The sequence below is a fragment of the Bison bison genome, unplaced genomic scaffold, assembly GCF_000754665.1.
Source record: "Bison bison bison isolate TAMUID 2011002044 unplaced genomic scaffold, Bison_UMD1.0 scf7180017864233, whole genome shotgun sequence".
Classification (NCBI taxonomy): Eukaryota; Metazoa; Chordata; class Mammalia; order Artiodactyla; family Bovidae; genus Bison; species Bison bison.
In genome coordinates this window covers 3,595,676-3,618,448 of record NW_011494805.1, presented here as the reverse complement: position 1 = coordinate 3,618,448, position 22,773 = coordinate 3,595,676, and the positions used below count along the sequence as shown (strand labels likewise).

The 22,773-nt window shown below is 38.5% G+C and overlaps 1 protein-coding gene across 1 annotated transcript in view; it reads left to right on the top strand.

The window, feature by feature from the left end:
- The first annotated feature begins 439 nt into the window (after nucleotides 1-439).
- LOC104993118 (poly(A) polymerase alpha-like) overlaps nucleotides 440-22,773 on the top strand; it is a 48,986-nt gene continuing 26,652 nt past the window's right edge. Inside the window, 3 exon segments of the mRNA XM_010846239.1 lie at nucleotides 440-466; nucleotides 3,724-3,804; nucleotides 4,174-4,291. Of these exon segments, the coding sequence (XP_010844541.1) occupies nucleotides 440-466; nucleotides 3,724-3,804; nucleotides 4,174-4,291 (226 nt within the window).

Sequence of the window (22,773 nt, the reverse complement as noted above, 5' to 3'; positions counted from 1 at the left end):
TATATCCTTCCTTTTCTCCTTTGCCTTTCACTTATTTTCTTTTCTTAGACAACCATTTTGCCTTTTTACGTTTCTTTTCTTGGGAATGGCTTTGATCACTGCCTCCTGTACAATGTCATGAACCTCTATCCACAGTTCTTCAAGTGCTCCCTCAGATCTAATTCCTTGAATCTATTTGTCAGTTCCACTGTATAATCATAAGGAATTTGATTTATGTCATATTTGAACGCCCTAGTGGTTTTCCCCATGTTTTACAAATTAAGTCTGAATTTTGCAATAAGAAGTTCATGGTTTATATATTATGTTGAACCAATAATTTGGCCACCTAAGGTAAACAGCTGACATTGGAATAGCCCCTGATCTTGGGAAATATTGAAGGCAGAAGGAGAAGAGGGTGACAGAGGATGAGATGGTTGGATCCATCACTGATTTAACGGACATGCACTTGGGCAAACCTCAGGAGATGGTGAGGGGCCAGTGAAGCCTGGTGTGCTGCAGCCCATGGGGTCGTGAAGAGCTGGACACAACCTGGTGACTGAACAGCAGCAACATTATGCTGATCAACTAAAAAAATGAGATTAGGGAGATATTATTTTATGTGCACTGGTTCTTCACCTGAATCAGGTTTAACTAGAAGCCATTCTATATATTATTATATATATAAGCCTAATACAGCCTGGCATCCAGTTTGGTACAGAGAGCGAAAATGGTTTTTATATTTTAGATATTAAAGACACGTTATATGTCATTTTACAAACATTAAGAATATTTTCTAATGTGAATTTATATAAAATGCAAACTTCAGTGTTCATTAATAATATTTTATTAGAATACATGCACATTTATTTATCTACATATTTGTGTTAAAATGACAGAAAGGACATGGGACAAATATTGTATGGCTCACAAAATAGGAAATATTTCCTAGCTGACCATTTATAGGAAAAATGTCTTGACTCATATTTTATAATGTGTGCAAATGACAAAATGAGCTTCTATTTTATTTCATTATTATAAATATTTATGCTCTTCCTCTTTAAATCTTTCAGAAACTATTAATGTTATAATTCACATATAATGGGAGATGGGAAGCAAGCAGATAGATAAAAAGTGGGAGGAAGTCCCACTTGGAATCAGTTTTGACTCAAATCCCTTTCCTCTTTGAAAAGGCATGAGGGTTTTCTGGAGTAATTCATCTAAAAGAAGGGAGAAAAGGAGGGAGAGAGAGACAAAGGGATGTCCTGAGAATAAAATATTTGACTTTTAATATCTTCAAGTAATACAGTTTAAGATTCTTCATATTAAGTCACTTGATAGCAAAGAATTTTAATGAGTTAATTTTGAAGGTAAGTAATTTTGAAGGTAATTACTTACCACCAAACACATGTACTGTATTTCACAATCTGGATGACTGGTCAGTTAGCTTGGTGGAGATGAAATTTCACACATGCAGCCTTAAATTTTTCACGTGTTAAGTTTCAAGCTTGAAAATTGTGTAGCTATATGTAGTGACTGCAAAGATGGCTTTTTCTTCCTGAGAAAATCCTAGTGACAACATACGTATTTAGTAAGGACAAACCGCCGAGCCTGAAAAAGGAAATAATGTGAATAATCAATTTGCCAACAACATGTAAATAAAAGTGTTATTGTACTTATCTCATAGACCCAGAGCTTATTTATTAATAATTTCTCAGATCTAAAAATGGAAAATGTTCAGGGATAGCTGCAGTTTTTCTAGCTTCAGTATAAAATCTCAGCTTTCACAGGTGTTAATGAAAGAGATGTAAGTGTATGGAAAAGAGAATAGGCACTGAATTATTTATAAAGGTGAATAACAAAGAAGTGCATAGAACTAGGTAGCTTGGAAGATGGTGATAAAATATGGATCATTTTCGTTATCACTTCTGATCAGTACTTTGATTAGTAGGCGTCTGTAATCTTCACATTAAACCAGTCCCTTACCAGAGTGCATTTATAAATCTGTAGTCAAAATGACTAACTTGCTTTACTCCATATAAATAGTTTTTATTATATTTAAAATTTGGAAACAAGTGTACACGGCAAATTAAAATATATAGAGAGTATTTCATAAAGCAAGAAGAAAAATATACATTGCTCAAATTCTCTACCTTTTTACCATCTACAATCTTATGAATACTTAAACAAACATTCTCAACTCCATATTTAACAAGGTAATGTGACAGAAGAAAGTGCGCCGCAGGTTAGGGATCCTCGGGCAACTGCAGATCAGTGCATATGGTACATCATTACCAGCCTGATTGTAACTGAGCTTTAGAGCTGGAAGCTTCACATCACAGTTGGTGCCGATATGCACTTGAGTGTTATTGCCTTCTCTTTGCCAAATAAAGATAATTGATGATTTTAGTGTATTTTGAAATTTCAATGCAATGTCTGTATTTAACTTTGATATTTTGTTTTTGTATTATCTCTCTTTATTCCCACATCCAATTTGTGTGAGTCACTGTTAAACATTTAAAATGAACAATTCTTAAAATCATCTTAATATTTTACTCATTTAGTCTCAGGTTAAACTGTCCAACCTGATACCTTTATTTGAAATTGGTCATATAATATGTGGTTTTCAGGCAACCAAATATATTATTAGGATTCTGAAATTTTATTACAATCTTTACTGCAGACTTTTAGTTCACATGAAGTGATTATTATTTTGATTTCCAAGTCTTCCAATTTGTACAAATCATAATAATTTCTACATTTTTAAATTTTTATGTGGCATACTTTTAGGATCACCTATTTAATAGAAAAATAAAAACTATTAAACGTGTGTACTAAGTTACAAGTACATCTATGGTGCTTCACAATTACACTCTAATTTGCCTGAGAACCAGGAGTGTGTTTTATACCGCTTTTATTTTTCTTAGAGCAAATGACACAATGTCTATCACATGATGTTTTCCCAGGGCATTTCTACTATAGACGGGAAAGGGCCAAAGGAAGCCGTAGAGCTCCACTCTGACCTTGCTTGGAACAGGGAGGCCCCTATGATATCAGTGGGACTGATGCCCAAATAGCTCCTCACTAATGAAGTAAAGGGAGGACATGCCAACCTTTGAATGAGAAAACCATCTCCCTGTGGACCATGTGCTCCACTCAAATGTGAAATAAGTGTAGAGTCAAGCCAGTCTACTGATGGGTTTCAGCGGGGTGCAGAGTGCATGTTTTGGGTGTTAGTGGGGAAAGAGGGCGTGGCACCCAGGAAGCAGAGGGACTTCAGATGAAATGTGCCCCCTGCTCTCAAACGCAAACCTGTACTTCGGTCTCCAGTACTGTGCATTTTCTGTGACCTCGATTTTGACAGCATATTGAAGGGATGAAGAAACTCTCTAAGAGTGTTTTTATTGATAAGGAATGTTATAAATAAACAGGTGATAAAATCAATGTCTAATTAGGATAGTAGTAAACATTCTAAAGAGTGAATAATTGTGATTTCTGGAGCTAATCAAAACTTGCATATTATTGAAAACATTTCAACATCAACAACATCAACATTAATACTTTATGATCTCCCAACTTGTGCAGGACTTAATCCCAGGTACTATAACTTCAAAGTGACATAGATAAATATACATTTGCTTTAGAAGGTAGCATATCAGCGGTCTGTTCTCCAGTCATTCCCTCTTGCTCCTTTTCAGTAGAAACTGGGCTTATGAGAGTATCCTTCACTCTTTGCTTGCATTGCAGCCCCCCTTTCCACCACGAAACCCTACGCAACTCGAGGAAGAGCTAACGCTGCTGCTGGACCCGGGGTTCACTAACGACTCCGTGAACTACTCCAGGCCGTGTCATATGAGAATACTGTGGACCTTACGGAAAAACGTCCACGTTCTAAAAAAAAAAGACAACCTAATGATGTCTCTTCTTTGTTTTTGTTTGTGTTTCCTGTTATGACGTGTGAATGTGCCCACTGCAATAGCAGAGGCCCCTCTGCTGTCCTTGCAAGGATGAAGCCATGCGGTGGATGATGGAGCAGAGGAACTGAAAAAACTGGATTACTGCATCAACTGACTCTTTTTCTTTTGGTGTGCCGGGTCTTGATTGCTGCCTGGGCTTTTCTCCAGCTGAGGTGGTCGGGGCTCCTCTCTGGCTGCCGTGTGCGGGCCTCTCCCTGCAGTGGCTGCTCTTGTTTCCAAGCGCGAGCTCTCCGGCGTGCGGACTTCAGCAGTTACGGCTCGTGGGTTCAGTGATGACGGCTCCGGGGCTCTAGATCACAGGCTCAGCAGTCCGGACGCACAGGCTTGGTTGCTCCAAGGTAAGTGTGGTTTTTCCGGATCGGAGCTCCAACCCACCTCTCCTGCACTGGCAGGCGGATTCTTTACCCCTGAGCCACCAAGCAAGCACCTTCAAGTCACTATAAGGCCACTTCCCATTTACTATATACGCGTTTCTAGACTTCATGCAATATACAAAATACATTTTCTTACTAATTAAGGCAGTCCGAGCAAGGCATTTTAGTTATTTTGCAGTTGAAGCATATTTTAACTGATGCCCCAGGAGCTTTAGTAGCTTTTCAGAATTTGGTACAGATACACATGAAATGATAAGTGTCATCCAGGGCTTTCCTTTGCCAGGCCTAATTCCAAATATTTTAAGTGTGTTATCTCAATAATCCTCCCACCAACACACAAAACCTAAGAGACAGGTGTTCCTGTTTTTAGTCACATTTTAGAAAGACAGCTAGGATTTATGCTCTAAGATAGAGACAGAAACAGGATTTGAACTCACGCATTTAGCCTTTAGGACTTGAATTATGGTGGTTCTCTAGAAGGTTACATTCTAAGAAAAGACCCAAAGGCTCACTGAGCTCTGCAAACAATTTCAGATAGGGAATTTGCAAATATAAAAACAGTGAAGAATTCATGAGTAAGTAGAATTTGAGTTGAGTCACAAGGAGAAAGGGAGGTCAAAACAACCGGGCTATAGAGAGAGGTATTTCAGGCCCAGGTGAAGGCATGAAATTAAGGTAGAAGTGAGCTTATCACTCTTCTGTGAGGAGCAGTGGGTTGTGGTGGCCAGATTCTTGAGAGGATTAGAGATAAAAAAAAGGCTGGAGGAAGGGTAGGTACCATGACAGAGACTGATGGCTTCACTCCCCTTAAGGTTTATACACACAATCCTTGAAACATGCGAATCTGTTGTGTGTATGGAAACGTGTGTTAGTCGCTCAGTCCTGTCTGACTCTGCCACCCATGTACTGTAGCCTGCCAGGCTCCACAGCTCAAGGAATTCTCCAGGCCAGAATCCTGGAGTGGGGTGCCATTTCCTTCTCTGGGGGAACTTCCTGACCCAGGAATTGAACCCTGGTCTCCTGCATTGCAAGTAGATTTTTTTTTTCCCCTCTGAGCCACTACATGCAAATGGAAATTTATAGATGTGATTAAGGTTAGAAATTGTGAAATCAGAAATATGTCCTGGATAATCGGAAAGTGAAAGTGAAAGTCACTCAGTTGTATCCAGCTCTTTGCGACCTGATGGACTATACAGTCCATGGAATTCTCCAGGCCAGAATACTGGAGTGGGTAGCCTTTCCTTCTCCAGGGAATCTTCCCAACCCAGGAATCAAACCCAGGTCTCCTGCATTGCTGGCGGATTCTTTACCAACTGAGCTATCAAGGAAGCCCTGATCATCTGAGTGCGCCCAGTCTAATCACTTGAGCCCTTGAAATCAGAGCAATTTCTCCTGCTAGAAGAGGGCAGAGATGAGGCAGTAAAGAGATGGGAGGTTTGAAGTGTGAGAAGGACTCCACCTGCCATTGTCTGCTGTGAGGACAGAGAAGGAAAGTGCTGAAAAATGCAGGTAAACTGAGGAAGACCCCCTCACTGACAAGCAGCAGGGACACTGGGGCCTGAATTCCTGGAACTGAATTCTGCACATAAGGCGACTGAGTTTACGAAAAGATTCATCTTCAGAGATCCAGAAAGGAACCGAGAGCTGCCCACGTCTTGACTTTGGCCTTGTGTAACCTAGAGCGGAGAACTGGCCGTGCCCCGTTTATTCCAGGATGCTGAACCACACCTCCAGGAGATCATCCAGGAGTCTGGTGTTATACTTAGCCACCAAATCTGTGGTTGTTTCTTACTGGCAGCGTGCATGCTAAGTCACTTCAGTCGTGTCTGACTCTTTGTGACCGTATGGATGGTAGCACGCCAGACTCCTGTCCTTAGAGTTCTCCAGGCAGAATACTGGAGTGGGTTGCCCTGGCCTCCTCCAGGGGACCTTCCAATGGATGGATCGAACCCTCATCTCTTACATCTCCTGCATCGGCAGTCGGGATCTTTATCACTAGCACCACCAATCCACTCCAGTATTCTTGCCTGGAGAATCCCCATGGACAGAGGAGCCTGGTGGGCTATGGTCCATGGGGTCACCAAGAGGCAGACAGGGCTGAGTGACTAAGCCCAGCACCTGGAAAGCCCTTACAGGCGGCAGTGGGGCACTATCAGAGGCGCCCGGGAAATACGGGAGATTGAGTCAAAGCAAACTCAACAGGAGCATGGACTAGTGTCTTCTGGGTGGTGCTCCAGAGAAAACCAGCTCTTTAAAGTAAAACACTAGATTAAGCAAGCTAAAGTGTTTGATCTTTTGACTTCTTTCATTTTAAATTTGGAAATGAAATACTAAGGTGAACATTCAAGACAAAAATTCTGTGGTGCTTCTCAAACTTACTTAGGTTTAAGTTACCTAGAATTTGTTATAAGTGGCTGAGATAATCCATTCTAGTTCCAACTATACTCAATTAAATACTCATTTTAAATTAAACTACAGGTTGCCTTTTAATTCATTTATATCACTTTAAATTCATTTTTCAGATGATCTGACTGTTTCTTTAGATATGAGTTTTCCTTTGTTCTCAATCTTTTAGTATTCCCTCTTATTTTTCATTTTATTTGTTATTTTATATAATTTTTTCTCTATTAGCATATTTTAAAGACAGCAGAAATTTTCCTGCCATTTACAAATGTGTAAAAGACTGCGGTTCTCACAGGACAATATTCTGCAGTTTTTAGATGGATATGTATTGAGTATTTCAGACTTACAAAATTGTGTGGCAGTAACAGAGCCCTAGGGTGTAAGATTTAATGATTCCTCAAAATTTCCTGGTGAAAAATAATTAGAACTTTAGCCACACTGAAATAAGAGTGAGTATTTCCTTCTGGCTGAGCTTTCAGCACACGTATATATGCATGCGAGGGGAAATCTTTAAATGAATTATTGGATAAGACCAAGGAATAGTCTCAACAGAGAATCACCTGAGTAATGAATAAAATGATATCATATATGAATGGACAGAGGAAGCAATAAAAATTTATTAGGGCAGAATACCAAAGATCACCAAAGATCAATAGCAATATAATTTTTGTCTGACAATGTGAGAAATAATTTCAATATTAAAAGACTTAATAAGATAGCAGGTTATTATTACCAATCAGACATTTTATGTATCTAGTCTATATAATCTTGAAGTTACATATATACATATTAAGGTTGTAATTAAAATAATAAAAAATGAGATTTTAATACAATTTGCATGAAATAACATATGCTAAAAGTGTTATCTGTTATAAAGCAACCATTTTCCTCCACTTTTCTTATTTTATGTCTTGTATATTTTATCACATTGATACTATCAATGATTTCACATGTTGAAAACTAAAAAAACATTTTTCTTTGCTGCTTCTTTCTTCACTGTTTAGTTTGGTTACTTTTCCATAAGCTCCTTTATGTATATGCTTAATACAAAATTTTTGCTATAGAAAGCAAATAAGACATTTTAATCAATGAAACAAAGCCCCAGTGCTGAATGCAGTCCAGGTCATATAAGCTTGTAGTAAGTCTTAACTTTGTTCTTACATTTTTGAAATTACCTCTAGGTTTTATCATCAATATTTCTCTAGTGTATGGACCAATAGATAAAACATTTATAAACATGGTACCTCTTATGTACAAAACTCAAGTTAAATAATTAATGATAGATTAAATAATTTTATTTTACATCATGGGCATAAAATTCAGCTCAGATTAGAGTTGGTTATTTATTATTAGCTTATGTAAAATATAGAGCTTCCCTGATGGATCAGATGGTAAAGAGTCTGCCTGCAATGCAGGAGACCTGGCTTTGAATCCCTGGGTTGGAAAGATCCCCTGGAGAAGGGAATGGCTACCCACTCCAGTATTCTTGCCTGGAGAATTCTATCGACAGAGGAGTCTGGAGGGCTACAGTCTATGAGGTTGCATAGAATTGGACACGACTGAGCAACTGAGCATGCATGTGCTTTTCTCTCAGCCTATGTTGATCACATTTATTTTATATAAAATATATAAAATATAAATTTAGACATAGTTTCTACACAATTTTTTGCCAAGAATAATTTTAAGATTGCAAACTCATTAGTTCTCTAGATATGAGGATTCATAGGTACTGATACACTTAGCAGTTATGACAGAGGGATTTATAGCATTCATATTGAGGTTTTGGCTTCCAGGTAGCTCAATGGTAAAAACCTGCCTGCCAATATATGAGCCACAGGGGATATGGGTTCGATTCCCTGGATTGGAAAGATCCTTTGGAGGAGCAAATAACAACCCCATTCAGTGTTCTTGCTGGGATAACCCCATGGACAGAAGAAAATGGCGGGTTATAGTTCGTGGGGTCGCAGAGAGTTGAACACGACTGAGTAACTGAGTATGCACGCACTTTTCTCACACGAGCCTGCGTTGGTGCACCCTTATTTAAGATGGCTTTGTTGTTGTACGTATCAGAGTCATTTGGTGAAATTCAAATATTTGCTATTTGCAAATAGACATGACAGTCTATTTTGTTAGTCATATTTAAGTTTTCAGTTCCCGTGATTTGCTCCCTTACTCTAACCCTCATTTTCTTTTTTAATAGAATGTATCATTTACAATAATGTCTGTTCTTCCTCAGTCTATTTTATTACTTTCCTTTTCAAGAGCCTAATCTCCCCCACCCCAGTACATATATACATGCTGTCTGGCACCAAGGGCTTCAGAGATCCAGTGGTTTGTAACAACGTCTCAACTTTAAATGGAAAAAGTGTTTCCTACCAGCCCATTTCCCCCTTGAACTCTCATTGTGAGGATAATCAAGGCTACAATTTGATGGGATTTGGTGGATAATGAGGCAGAGATTGTACAACACATGCTGAAGCTCAGTTTAAAAAAAAACAAAAACAAAAAAATTGCTTATGTAAAATGGGCTAGGGATCATGGTTGTTTACAGTATCTCACAAGTTTGGTAAAATAGAGCTTTGATATGAAAGTCCCTTTTATCTCCAAATTAGAAGCAAAATGATTTTGCTTATTACTTCTTTACCTACTTTTTTACTGGCTATTCTGAGGTACAAAATAGGGAAAGATAGAATTGTTCATGCAATTATGGGAGCTGAATCAACAAAAATAACTGGCTCAGAAACAGATGCCAACATTTGCAAAAGTAAGTAGTTAAACTCCAATTGAATAACAGCCAGTCTGGGATGACTCAGAAGTCAAAAGACAGCCTTGACAGTTCAAAACAGTGTGAAGAGAAACTCATTGGAAAAAGTAAAATAGAATGAGTGGAAAAATAAGCTCAAAGTTTCTGTTTAAATTTTAATTATCCTTGTATTTACTATCATTTCTATGAAATATATTATACATATTAATACTTTTAAAAAACAGCTTTTCTGTTGAGAGAAAGCAAAATGGTTTCTACAAAACTGGATCATTGGTTCTGCAGTCTCTAAAATGGTGTCTAACTACAATGTTTTACACTTTTGAAGTTCACATTTGTGAGCTGTGGACACACATTTGCGCTGCAGTTATAATTCTCGATGCAGCAGGGAATCGGGCAGGTCTTCTCCATCGGCTCGGGAGGTCCATTGTCTGTCCTTTTCTGCAGGGAGTTATGCTCTGAGTAATTATCTCCCTGGATTGTAGTATCTAAACATCTTTTGCCCTGTTCATAGTAAGTCAAGTAATTAGGAGCCATACTCAACAGAAAGTATGTTGAGTCTTTAACTTTGTTTTCCTCTCTTTAGTTTCTAGAATTCTAACCCAGTGGACCTTCTGTTTCCCTCTATAGGCATGACAGACATAGGTGAGCACATTGGTTGCTGATAGGAATGTGCCAAGTGAGATGGGAAGATACACCAGGTTCCTGGATTGGAAGTATCAACACTGTCAAAGTAACTACACTACCCAAGGATATCCAGAGATTCAATACAGTCCCCATCAAATCACCAATGGCATTTTTGACAGAACTAGAAGAAAAAGATATAACATTTGCACGAAGACACAAAAACCTTGAGTAGCCAAAGCAATTTGGGAAAGAAACACGGAGCTGGAGGAATCAAGCTACCTGACTTCAGACTATACTACAAGTCTACAGTCATTAAAACAGTATCAGACTGGCACAAAAATAGACATGTAGATCAGTGTAACAGGACGGAACCCAGAGATAAACCCACGCATTTATTGTCAATTAATCTATGACGAAAGATACAAGACTATACAATGGAGTTATAAACAGTCTTTCCAGTAAAAGGTGCTGGCAATGCTGGAGAGCTGAATGTCAAAAAATGAAATTAGAACATTCCTTAACACCATCTGCAAAACTAAACTCAAAATTAATTGAAGACCTAAAGTTAAGAGCCAATGCTCTGAAATGCTTGGAAGAAAACATAGGCAGAAAACTCTTTGACATAAATTGCAGCAAGATCTTTTTTGACTCACCTCCTAGAGTAATGAAAATAAAAACAAAAATACACAAATGAGATCTAGTTAAACTTAAAAGCTTTAACTTTTGCTATTGGAAACCATAAGCAAAATGAAAAGAAAACCTATAGAAAGGGAGAAAATATTTGCATACAATGCAACCATAATGTACAAAGAGCTCCAAAATGTACAAAGAGCTCAAGTAGCTCAGTATCAAAAAAACAGTCCAATCTAAAAATGGACAGAAGACCTAAGTAGACATTTCTCTAAAGAAAACACACACGAACAAGAGGCACATGAAAAGATGATCACCATCACTATTAGAAAAATGCAAATCAAAGCTACAGCAAGATGCCGCCTCACACTGGTCAGAAAGGCCATTATTAAAAAACACACAAACGATAAATGCTGAAGGGGGCACAGAAAAAAGGGAACCTGCTACCCAGTTGGCAGGAATGTAAATGGTGTGGCCACTCTGGAGAGCTGTGTGGAGGTTTCCTAAGGAAAATAAACAGAGCTACTGTATGATTTATCAGTCCCATGCCTAGGCGTATATCCAGAGGGAAAAAATACAGTTTGGAAGGATGCACAACACCAGGGTTCACTGCAGCACTCTTTACAACAGCCAAGACACGGAAGCAGCCTAAATGTTCATTGGTGGTTGAATGGGTACTGACGCTGTGGTACACATATACGATGGAGTATTACTCCTCTGTGAAAAGGAATGAGATAATGCCATTTTCAGCTACATGGAGATTGTCATACTAAGTGAAGTGTGTCAGATGAAAGATAAGTATTATATGAGATGACGTATATGCAGAATCTTAAAACAATGATACAAATAAACTTATTTAAAAACAGAAGCAGACTCAGAGACTTAGGGAAATATGTACCATTTCCAAGGAAAAATGTGGCCGGGAGGGATAGATGGCGGTTTTTGATTGAAGTGTACATATTGCTATATTTAAAAATAGATGAACAACAAGGACCTAGAGCCCAGGGAACTCTGCTCAATATTCCGTAATAGCCGAAAGTGAGAGTGTTAGTCACTCAGTGGTGTCTGACTCTTTGCGATCCCGTGGACTGTGGCTCACCAGGATCCTTTGTCTATGGACTTCTCCAGGCAGTAATACTGGAGTGGGTTGCCATTCCTTTCTCCAGGGGATCTTCCAGACCCAAGGATCAAAACCAGGTCTCCCACATACGCAGGCAGATTGTTTACTGTTTGCCAGCAGGGAAGTCTAAATGGCAAAGAATTTGAAACAGAATATCATTTATAGGTATAGTTAAAACAACATTGCTAATCAACTATAATATAAAATGAAAAGTAAAAAATACAATATAAAAATATATAAATAAAAATATAACATATATGATATGTTATAAAATAAAATAAATGATATATGATATAGATAAATAATATATATTATTTACATATATTAACATATTACTATATATTAATATTTACATAAATAAAATATATGATACAGATATAGTAATGAATATCTACATCTATAGATACATGTACATATATAGTACTTTATCTAATGGTCATCAAATAACCATTTCACATACTTAATTACATGTGTTATAAGATATCTCTGTGCACTATACTATATATTGTATAGTATCTATATCTATATTACTATGATATACAGTATATATTATAATGTATACAAATATATGCTAATTCATATAATCATATATAATCATTTAAAAATATAATAGAGGAAAAAGATGCAAAGTCCACACATTTTAACTTTTATGTGCATTCGTACATAACTTTTTTTCATTCTAAAACACTATTTCATCATTAATCATTTTTTAATTTTTTTCCCATTGAACTTTCACAGAAGAAGCCAGCTTATTTAGACTATGGAATATTCTACACGCTGGATTTGGTTGTTTCTTGTATTACCCTTTAACTTCGTCCTTTATCATAGCTAATACCTCCCATAAAGAGAGTGAGACCAGAGGTCTGACAGCTATGTTGCCTTTTTCACACTGGTTTGCTCTCTGAACTTCATTCTTCTGCCGGGGTTGGTAGGCCCCATCACCCACCTGCGTGGTGTAGGTCAGAAGATGAGCAAGGTCACCCACCTGCTTCTTAAGCAGACTTTCAGCAGCCCCTTACTGTTATTATAGCTTTCATTCCTCTCTCCAGGAGTCCTGCTGCCACTTACTTCTAGGCTTATTGTAAGTTCTTCAGACTGAATTTATCTTCTGCTTACCCTGTGTCAGTAGCTTTAGATACACGGTTTATCATTATTGTTATTATTTTAATAAATTACTTCCCACTTCTTCTGCTTTCAGATTCTAAACTTTTGTTCTATTGTCTCTTTACTGTTATACTTGACTTGATGGGTCTTTTAAAAATACCATTGAAGCTGAGATTTGGAAAAGAACATAAAGTGTGTATTTTTGATCCAGTTTATTTACCTATTTTTACGAGGGCAGGAGGAGAAGGGGACGACAGAGGATGAGATGGCTGGATGGCATCACTGACTCAATGGACATGAGTTTGGGTGGACTCTGGGAGTTGGTGATGGACAGGGAGGCCTGGCATGCTGTGGTTCATGGGGTAGCACAGAGCTGGACGCGACTGAGCAACTGAACTGAACTGAACAGCGGGTATTGTTCTTTATGTATGGGGCTTCCCTGGTTGCTCAGATAGTAAAGATGGATGCAAAAGTACAAAAATATTTTGTTGCTCTAGATATAGTGATACAATCTGTTAATATATAAAATAAAAACTGCATGAGGAAATGTGCCTTCAAGGAAAGAAAGTGGTCAGATTGTCAAGAAGCCTCATGAGTCATCTTACACTTTCAGGGATTTACCAGAGAAGAATATTGGAGTGGATTGCCATTTCCTTCTCCAATGATCCTCCAGGCCTAGGGATCAAACCTACATCTCCTGCATTGTGGCACGTGGAGTACTGGCCACCGAGCTATTGGAAAGCCCAGTTCTTGTTTATTTATTCATTCATTAATGCAATGAGTTGGGCTTCCCTAGTGGCTAAGCTCGTAAAGAATCCTCCTGTAATGTGGGTGACCTGGGTTTGATCCCCGGGTTGGGGAGATCCCCTGGAGAAGGGAACAGCTACCCACTTCAGTATCCTGGCCTAGAGAATTACATGGACTATATAGTCCATGGGATTGCAAAGAGTCGGACACAACTGAGCGACTTTTACAAATGCAATGAATAGCTTTTAGCTCTTACCATGCATCAGAGGGGCTTGCCAGCTGGCTCAGCAGGTGAAAGAATCTGCCTGCAATGCGGGAGTCTAAGGAGACGTGGGTTTGATCCCCTGGATCAGGAAGATCCCCTGGAGGAGGGCATGGCAACCCACTCCAGTGTTCTTGCCTGGAGAATCCCATGGACAGAGGAGCCTGGCGGGCTGCAGTCCACAGGGTCTCAAGAGTCGGACACGACTGAAGGGACAGAGCACAGCACACAGCACATGCATTAGAGGATGAATTCAAATCACATATCACAAGGAAATGATATGTCAAATCATGTTGTCAGTTGCTAATTTCCAGAAGGAAATAGAGCTATCGTGTGGACATGCATATTTACAGAAGCGTGGCCAGCACAATAATCCTTTAAGCAGGTCTACACTGGAAGCCAAATTATACGTGGAAGTTTGCTGAAGCAGGACAGAAAGTCTTATGATCCAGATATTTATTGGCGTCTGAGCATGAGAGGCCTGGACTTGCCAGAGGAGCTGCTGTGATTGAGTCACTGGCAGGAAAGTCATCTGCTTTGGACAGGGCTTCAGCAGGCGCTGCCAAAGCACGGCTCTTCAGTGCTAATACTGCATGTACATCCGCTGCTAAAACATCACTCTGAGAGAGAAACTTCATTTCGGGGGGCCCTAGATCCTTTCGGTACTGTAATGTGACTTTGCTTTTTCATTACTGATGTGTTATGCATGTTGATACTCGAAATTTTAGATTCCAATTTTATATCCAACTTGTTTGTACAGCTCCTAGTGTGCCCCTTATACTTACAGTATTTATTGGGAGCTATTAAATGGTTCAGTTCCATACAGTATAGGCTGTGTTTGTCTACAAATCTGCTTAAAATTTACCCTCCAAAAAAAGGTAAACAGGAAATTATATTGAAATACTTTACATAATTCATTTATCATGCTTAATAAGCATGATATAAATATATATACATGTATCACAGGATTTGAGTTTATATTTTATTTTCAATAATGGAAACTGTGAAATAGATGCATGTAATGTATGTTATGCGCTTCCCTGGTGGCTCAGGTGGTAAAGGATCTGCCTTCAATGTCGGAGACCCAGGCTCTATACCTGGATCAGGAAGATCCCCTGGAGAAGGGCATGGCCACCCACTCCAGCGTTCTTGCCTGGAGAATACCACGGACAGAGGAGCCTTGTGGGCTACAGTCCATGGGATCTCAAAGAGTTGAACACAACTGACCAACACTTTCACTCTCACTTTCAATTTATGTTATAATTTACTGTAGTATATTTCAAGCATCAAATTAATAAAATTTTAATAAATATCACAGCTTTTATTAAAACCATCATCTCAAGGAATGGGAATATAAGTATTATCAGGGGAAATATTCATATCAATTAGCTTTTTGTTTTAAAATGTAAGAAAAAAATAACTTAATGATGCAGAGAGTAGATCTAGAAGGATGAAAGTGAAGCTTTGGCCTTGAGGCAAATCTGCTTAAACGAAAATGCTACTTGCTCAAATTAAAAAAAACAAACCTGATGATAATATTCTACTTCTTACAAGGTTGTAATACTTGTCATCATGTGGAAGTAAAATACATATTAAAACTGATTCACAAATTTTATAATATCATTAGCTTTACTAGCAAACTTTATCTTGGTTTTTATAATGAAATTCATGTACAGATCATCAAAGCAGTCCACAGACAGCTGCAGCTTCATGTTCTCCGCTCTGAGAGGTATGGCCACATCAAGCCCGTTTTAGCTTACTGTCAGCCCTGAGTGGCTCAACGATAAAGAATCTGCTGCCAATGCAGGAGACGTGGGTTTGATCTCTGGGTCAGGAAGATCCCCTGGAGGAGGAAATGGCAACCCACTCCACTATTCTTGCCTGGAGAATCTCACGGACAGAGGAGCCTGGCAGGCTACAGTCCACGGGGTCGCAAAGAATTGGACACGACTCTCCACACACACACGCACAGGTCAACCTCTGTTAGTTTTGGAATCACGAGGAATGGAAACCGAGTGGTTATTGCTGCTGCTTCGGTTTTGTTTCACCAACTGAAGAGTTTACAATTTGAAGGGGAACTAACCATTCTTCACCGTAAACAGAAGGGCTTTTCTGGAGACAAAAATTGCAGAATACAATTAAAACTCTGAAGTTTGAATATTTACAAAGTATAGAATTCTATTCAGTGTGAAATGAATGCTGCAATTTATACCTGAAACACAAGAACAAAAATATTTAATTATTAGAAAAGAACAAAACAGTGACAAAGCATGGGAGGTGAGAGATAAAAAGTGTACCAGACAAGGGCATTCAAGTTAAAGAAGAGGACTTTATTTATATGGTGCAAGAAAAAATATTTAGGGTTCATAGATCATTAGAAAATGATATTGAAAAAAAAACCTCACCATCTGGAATGGTTTGGAAATCAGTGTCCAAACTCAAAAAGAAATATGTCCATAAATGCGTCCAAGATGTGTGGTCACATGAGCTTTGATAACATAATTAATTTCAGTATTCTTTTTTTTTTTTTTTAAGGGAGACCTATCTCAGGGAGGTCAAACAAAAGAGCTGTCTTTCTTTTTAAATTAAAACACTGAAAGAGTGTGAACTTCTGCACCAATGAGAGGTTTGTGAGAGAAATTCATTTTATCCTGAAAAATCCATTGTGTGTTGTTTTACAGATATCATTGTTCAAATGGATTATTCAATCAATTCCGGTGTAGCAGATATTTAAGGATTTCTTTTAGAAAAGTGTCTAGCCTGTTTTGATTGCATATGTTATTTTGTTCTAGATCGCCAGTCTTTCCCCACAGGAGTGAGGTTTGTCAGACTGCTTATGTAAATCACCAGGTCCAAACGCAGCTTGGTGAGCATGCTGCCACTCTCTGGAGCAAGCTTTCAGGAACTAGCTACTTGCTGTGCTCTTTTGAATAAGGAGGATGTCTATATTTCAGAGGTTATATGAAATGGGAGAACTTTGAAAACAGGAGGTGATTAATTTTATGTAATACTTTAGGATTAATGTTTTCTACAACAAAATAAAAAACAATGAGAAATCTCATTTCTACACTCAGGCTTTGAACATGCATGCTGACTTTAAAATATATATATATATATATATATATATATTTTGTGATTTTCTTCCCTTTCTAGTATTGGCCTTAGTCTTGGCCATCCACATGGTCTCATCTAACTTATTTTCATTCTGTAATTAATTAGGTGATTCACAAACATGTATTTACACATCTATTTGGGTTTAATGGATACAACTATGGATAAGTCTCTATTATTAAGGCACTTACTCAGAATAGTTTGCATTAGAGGCAGATATTGAGGGTGTGTGTGTGTGTGTGTGTGTTGTGTTAGTATGGGGGTCAGGGAAGAGGGAAAAGGTATTGTGCCCGTGACTCTGACTTCAGTAAAAGGAGATACTTAAAATTAACTAGCTTACTCCAGCCATGATTATGTTACATAAACTGTATTTTTAGACATTATCTAAACCATTAAATTTATTAGACACTTACCTTTTAAGTTGAAATGAAGAGAGGAATCCAGACCATTCTTCATTCTAAGTACAGATTCAATGGTTTTTAGCAATTTTAGACAAAAGGCTTGGACACATTGGTAAATGCTTTTCTTTCAGTGACATTTCCCACTAGGTCTGATCGTTCCTCACGTTTGCAATCCTTTTGGGGGGAAACATAATTTCTCTCTGACTGTTGTGAGATAAATCGCCTTCTATCCCACTCACTCTTTTCTCATCTAGAATAGGTTTCTACTGAATCTTGATGCCTTATCACAGACCCTCATAGGAGACGCTGTGGGGTCATCGCCTCAGGAGAGACTGGGTCACTGCATCTTCATGCACAGTGCCAGGGAGATGTTTAGAATTGTTCATTGGCTTCTCCTGTCTGAGAGAAAGTGAAATAAAAACTAGGGAAGAAGTCGGGAAAGAGCAATGCAAGGTAATGGGAGCTAAAGTATTTGATGTAAGAACAAAAATCAGAACTGAACACGTGTAGTTTGTTGAAAGGCTTCCCTCATGGCTCAGTCGGTAAAGAATCTGCCTGCAATGCAGGAGACCTGGGGTTTGATTCTGGGATCAGGAAAATCCCCTGGAGAAGGAAATGACAACCCACTCCAGTGTTTTTGCCATAGACAGAGGAGCCTGGAGGGCTACAGTCCATGGGGTCGAAAGAGTCAGACAGAACTTAGAGACTAAACCACCACCATAGTTTGCTGAAACAACATGGGAAGCTATGACAGCTGACTATGAACATCTTATCCTTGGAGGGGCTGATTCTTAGGAGCAGCCCACAGGCATGGTGCCCTGGGTGGGAGTGGACTTACAGGAAAGCAAGTTTAAGTTCAATGCTAGTCTACATTTCTAAATGAAGTGTATCACATGAAGTGTATCACCTTGGGGAACAGAAAAGTATTCCTTGGGGGGGAAGCCTTGAGTTATTCCAAAAGAAAGAGAAAAAAGACAGAGAATGTTGTTGGCTGTTTTCAAGGAAAGCAGAAGACATATATCAGTCCTGAGAGAATTCATTTTTTCCTTAGTTTGATTATTATTCATGGTAGATTTAAATGAGTCACTGGGGGACAGCATTTGAGTGCCTAAAAGATAAAAGCAATATGTAAACATTTGGAGACTATCAGCATTTGTAAACATTCATGACAAGAATGATTGGTGATAAGCAAAGTCCTCTTATAAAACAGAAACCCACTTATAATTCAATACAATCAAACCTTGACCATGTGCATTTGAATACAGAAAGTGTTATGTCAATCATAAATAACTTTCAAACCTCATTTTATCAAATATATTCAAGCTTCATCAAACTGTTTCTATGCTATTAAAAAGGAATCAATTAACTGATGAATATCATTTCTTTTTTTCTCTGAGCCCCTATTGAGGTAGTTTTGGATGAGTAGTGAAATGACCAAAATGGAAGAGATCTTAAAGAAGAAACAACGGGTCAAATGCTCCATAAACAGACAATTACGTTTAATAACGTCGAGGTGGCTGCAGTTCGTTAATAATCATAAGGGACATTTCCTGAGAAAAGAGAAGCTAGTGACACTTTTAAACTAGGCAAAAGCATACTGCCTAAGTCAAGCTGTATGATACTATATTGTATCATTTCAGATGTGTTATTCAGATGTATATTTCAGATGTGTTAACATCTGAAAAAAATCAGTATTCCCAAAGAACAAGTTAGGCTAGCAAATTTGCTTTTAGCAAATTTTTGTTTACTGGTTACAAGTAATGTGGGTGTACAATGCAAACTGGACACATATTTTTATCCAAATCTTCAGCTACCCCTTGACTGTATTTTTATGGCCATAGAGGCAGAAAGCCGTCTCTTGGCAGGAGAAACTTTGACGTCTTCCTGTGTTGCTCCCGATTGGTGACTCACAGAAGCGCAGAGCGGGGCATAGGATGAGGAGGTCTTGTAATCCTTTCTCCTGTGCTCAGCGTCGCTTTGCCTAAGCTGCCCCAGATAATGAGGCAATGGCTTAAAGATTTTCAACGTGTGAGCTGCCGTTTCTCCACTGGTAACCTCTTCCGATGTTACAAACTAGACCGATTTCCTCTTGTTCTGCTTTTTCTTAAAGTAAAAAACAGCTCCTAATTATTGTCAATGTAATAATTAGTCTTACTAGGGGCCAGTCTAGTCATCTAAAGACATTTTCTTAGTGACGGCAGGATACGACTTGAAGATAGGAAAGAATTTCTTACTGTACCTAATTATTGTCATTTCAGTTCATGGCTAAGCTTGAAGTGACGTTTCTTGGTTTGGTTCTGTGTAGTCATTTTGATTAGGTGTATCCAGTGCCTTTGTCTCTTGGGAATTGTTACAGCCTGAACAATTGTTGTTGTCCAGGCATTCTACAGCCACCCAAGGAAGATGTTTGCAACTGAGACATTACTACCACAGAGGAGGGGTTGAATACCAGAGATATCAGATCTAATTTCTCTCACATAAGTTTTAGAATATGTCTGGAAGAGAATTTGGCAAAAAAAAAAAAAAAAAATTAAGAGTTACTCTTATAGATCTTTAATAATGTATCAAGCACTGTCAAACTTTATATCCCTGGTCTTATTTAATGCTCATTATAACCCTTTGATGCAGATAGTATTCTTCTCATTTCTATACAGGAAGAGTAGTGTTTGGATGAGTTGAAAAACTGCCTAAGTTTGCACAGCTGGTTATGTGTTAGATATGCCTCTCAAAATTCTGACTTAGTACAAAGTGTTCATGCTCTCCTGGCTCTACCAAGGAGGCAAAATTCAGCATTTCTAATTCATAGAAATGACTGAAGCAGAACTATCCATTCACAGGTGAGTAAGGAAGCAGGCCTTTAGCTTGTTGTAAACTGATGTGTGGGGAACAACTCATGTAGCAATCAATAGATGAAACTCACAGGAAAATTTCTTCAGGTTCTTGATTGGTGAGTGAGATAAAGATCCTAATAAACATAAGACTACTCTTAACATGAATACCAGAGGATTCATAAAAGCGTTAATGAAAGCAATCAGCAGAAGAAATAGACATATAAGGCAGATGCTTTTCCCTAGCTGAGTCTAGTGTTCATGTCCATGCTACAGCTATTGACCCTGCATGGTTGGTGAAAGACACATTTATGTATATGTATACATATACATCCGTGTCTATGTATATATACATACACCATGAACCTAAGTTAACACTGAAAAAATATTGTGGTTTCTTTTTCAATTAACTATTCTGATAATCTTATATGGTCTAAACCAAAATAATATTTCTGCTTTGAATGGTGAATAGATGATAGAAACAAGGCTTGGGAGAATTGCCATGAGAGTTTTTGCTTAGGTGATGAATCTGTTCATTCAGTCAGTTCAGTTCAGTTGCTCAGTTGTGTCTGATTCTCTGCGACCCCATGAACCACAGCACGCCAGGCCTCCCTGTCCATCACCAACTCCTGGAGTTCACCCAAACTCATGTCCATTGAGTCAGCAATGCCATCCAACCATCTCATCCTCTGTCATACCCTTCTCCTCCTGCCTTAAATCTTTCCCAGCATCAGGGTAGGGTCTTTTCAAATGAGTCAGGTCTTCACATCAGGTGACCAAAGTATTAGAGTTTCAGCTTCAGCATCAGTCCTTCCAATGAATATTCAGGACTGATTTCCTTTAGGATTGACTGGTTGGATCTCCTTGCAGTCCAAGGGACTCCCAAGAGTCTTCTCCAACACCACAGTTCAAAACCATCAATTCTTCGGCTTTCTTCACAGTCCAGCTCTCACAGCCATACATGACTACTGGAAAAACCACAGCCTTGATAGATGGAGCTTTGTTGGCAAAGTAATGTCTCTGCTTTTTAATACGCTGTCTAGGTTGGTCATAACTTTTCTTCCAAGGAACAAGCGACTTTTAATTTCATGGCTGCAGTCACCATCTGCAGTGATTTTGGAGCCCCCCAAAATAAAGTCTCTCACTGTTTCCATTGTTTCCCCATCTATTTGACATGAAGTGATGGAATGAGATGCCATGATATTAGTTTTCCGAATGTTGAGTTTTAGGCCTGATTTTTCCACTCTCTTTTTTCACTTTCATTAAGAGGCTCTTTAGTTTTTTGCTTTCTGCCATAAGGGTGGTGTCGTCTGCATATCTGAGGTTATTGATATTTCTCCTGGCAGTCTTGATTCCAGCTTGTGCTTCATCCAGCCCAGCATTTCTCATGATGTACTCTGCATATAAATTAAATAAGCAGGTGACAATATACAGCCTTGACATATTCCTTTTCGTATTTGGAACCAGTCTGTTGTTCCATGTCCACTTTCAACTGTTGCTTCCTGACCTGCATACAGGTTTCTCAGGAGGTAGATCAGGTGGCCTGGTATTCCCATCACTTTAAGAATTTTCCACAGTTTATTGTGATCTACACAGTGAAACACTTTGGCATAGTCATTAAAGCAAAAGTAGATGTTTTTCTGGAACTCTCTCACTTTTCTGATGATCCAGCGGATGTTGGTGATTTCATCTCTGGTTCCTCTGCCTTTTCTAAATCCAGCTTGAACATCTGGAAGTTCATGGTTCACATATTGCTGAAGCCTGGCTTGGAGAATTTTGAGCATGAATTTGCTAGTGTGTGAGATGAGTGCGATTGTTCAGTAGTTTGAGCATTTATTGGCATTGCCTTCTTTGGGATTGGAATGAAAACTGACCTTTTCCAGTTCTGTGGCCACTGATGAGTTTTCCAAATTTGCTGGCATTTTGAGTGCAGCACTTTCGCAGCATCATCTTTAAGATTTGAAATCCTAAAAGGATATTTTAGGATTTGAATCTGTTCACTATTTTTTTTTTAAATCATTGAAGTAAAGTTGATTTATATGTCAATTTCTGCCATAAAGCAGAGGGACTCAGTTACATGTATACATTATTTTCCAATATGGTTTATCCCAAGATATTGAGACTAGTTCCTTGCTATAGAGTAGGACCTTGTTATTTATCCACAGCGTGTATAATAGCTTGCATCTGCTACGTCCAGGCTCCCAGTACATCCCTCCTCTTCTCCTGGCAACCACAAGTCTATTCTTTATGCATGTGACAATTTTGGTCAAGAGCTTGGTGCCCAGAGTGGGAAAAACTACAACCCTTATCTGATGCAATTATTAACATTTTTTTGCTTAAGACGTTTAAGCTTTTTTCAAAATCAGGGTTTATTTAACTTTTTTAAGGCCTGGCTTACTTCAATATTTAGTTAACATTTCAGGATCATGGAAAGTTTTTAGCCTCCCACCTC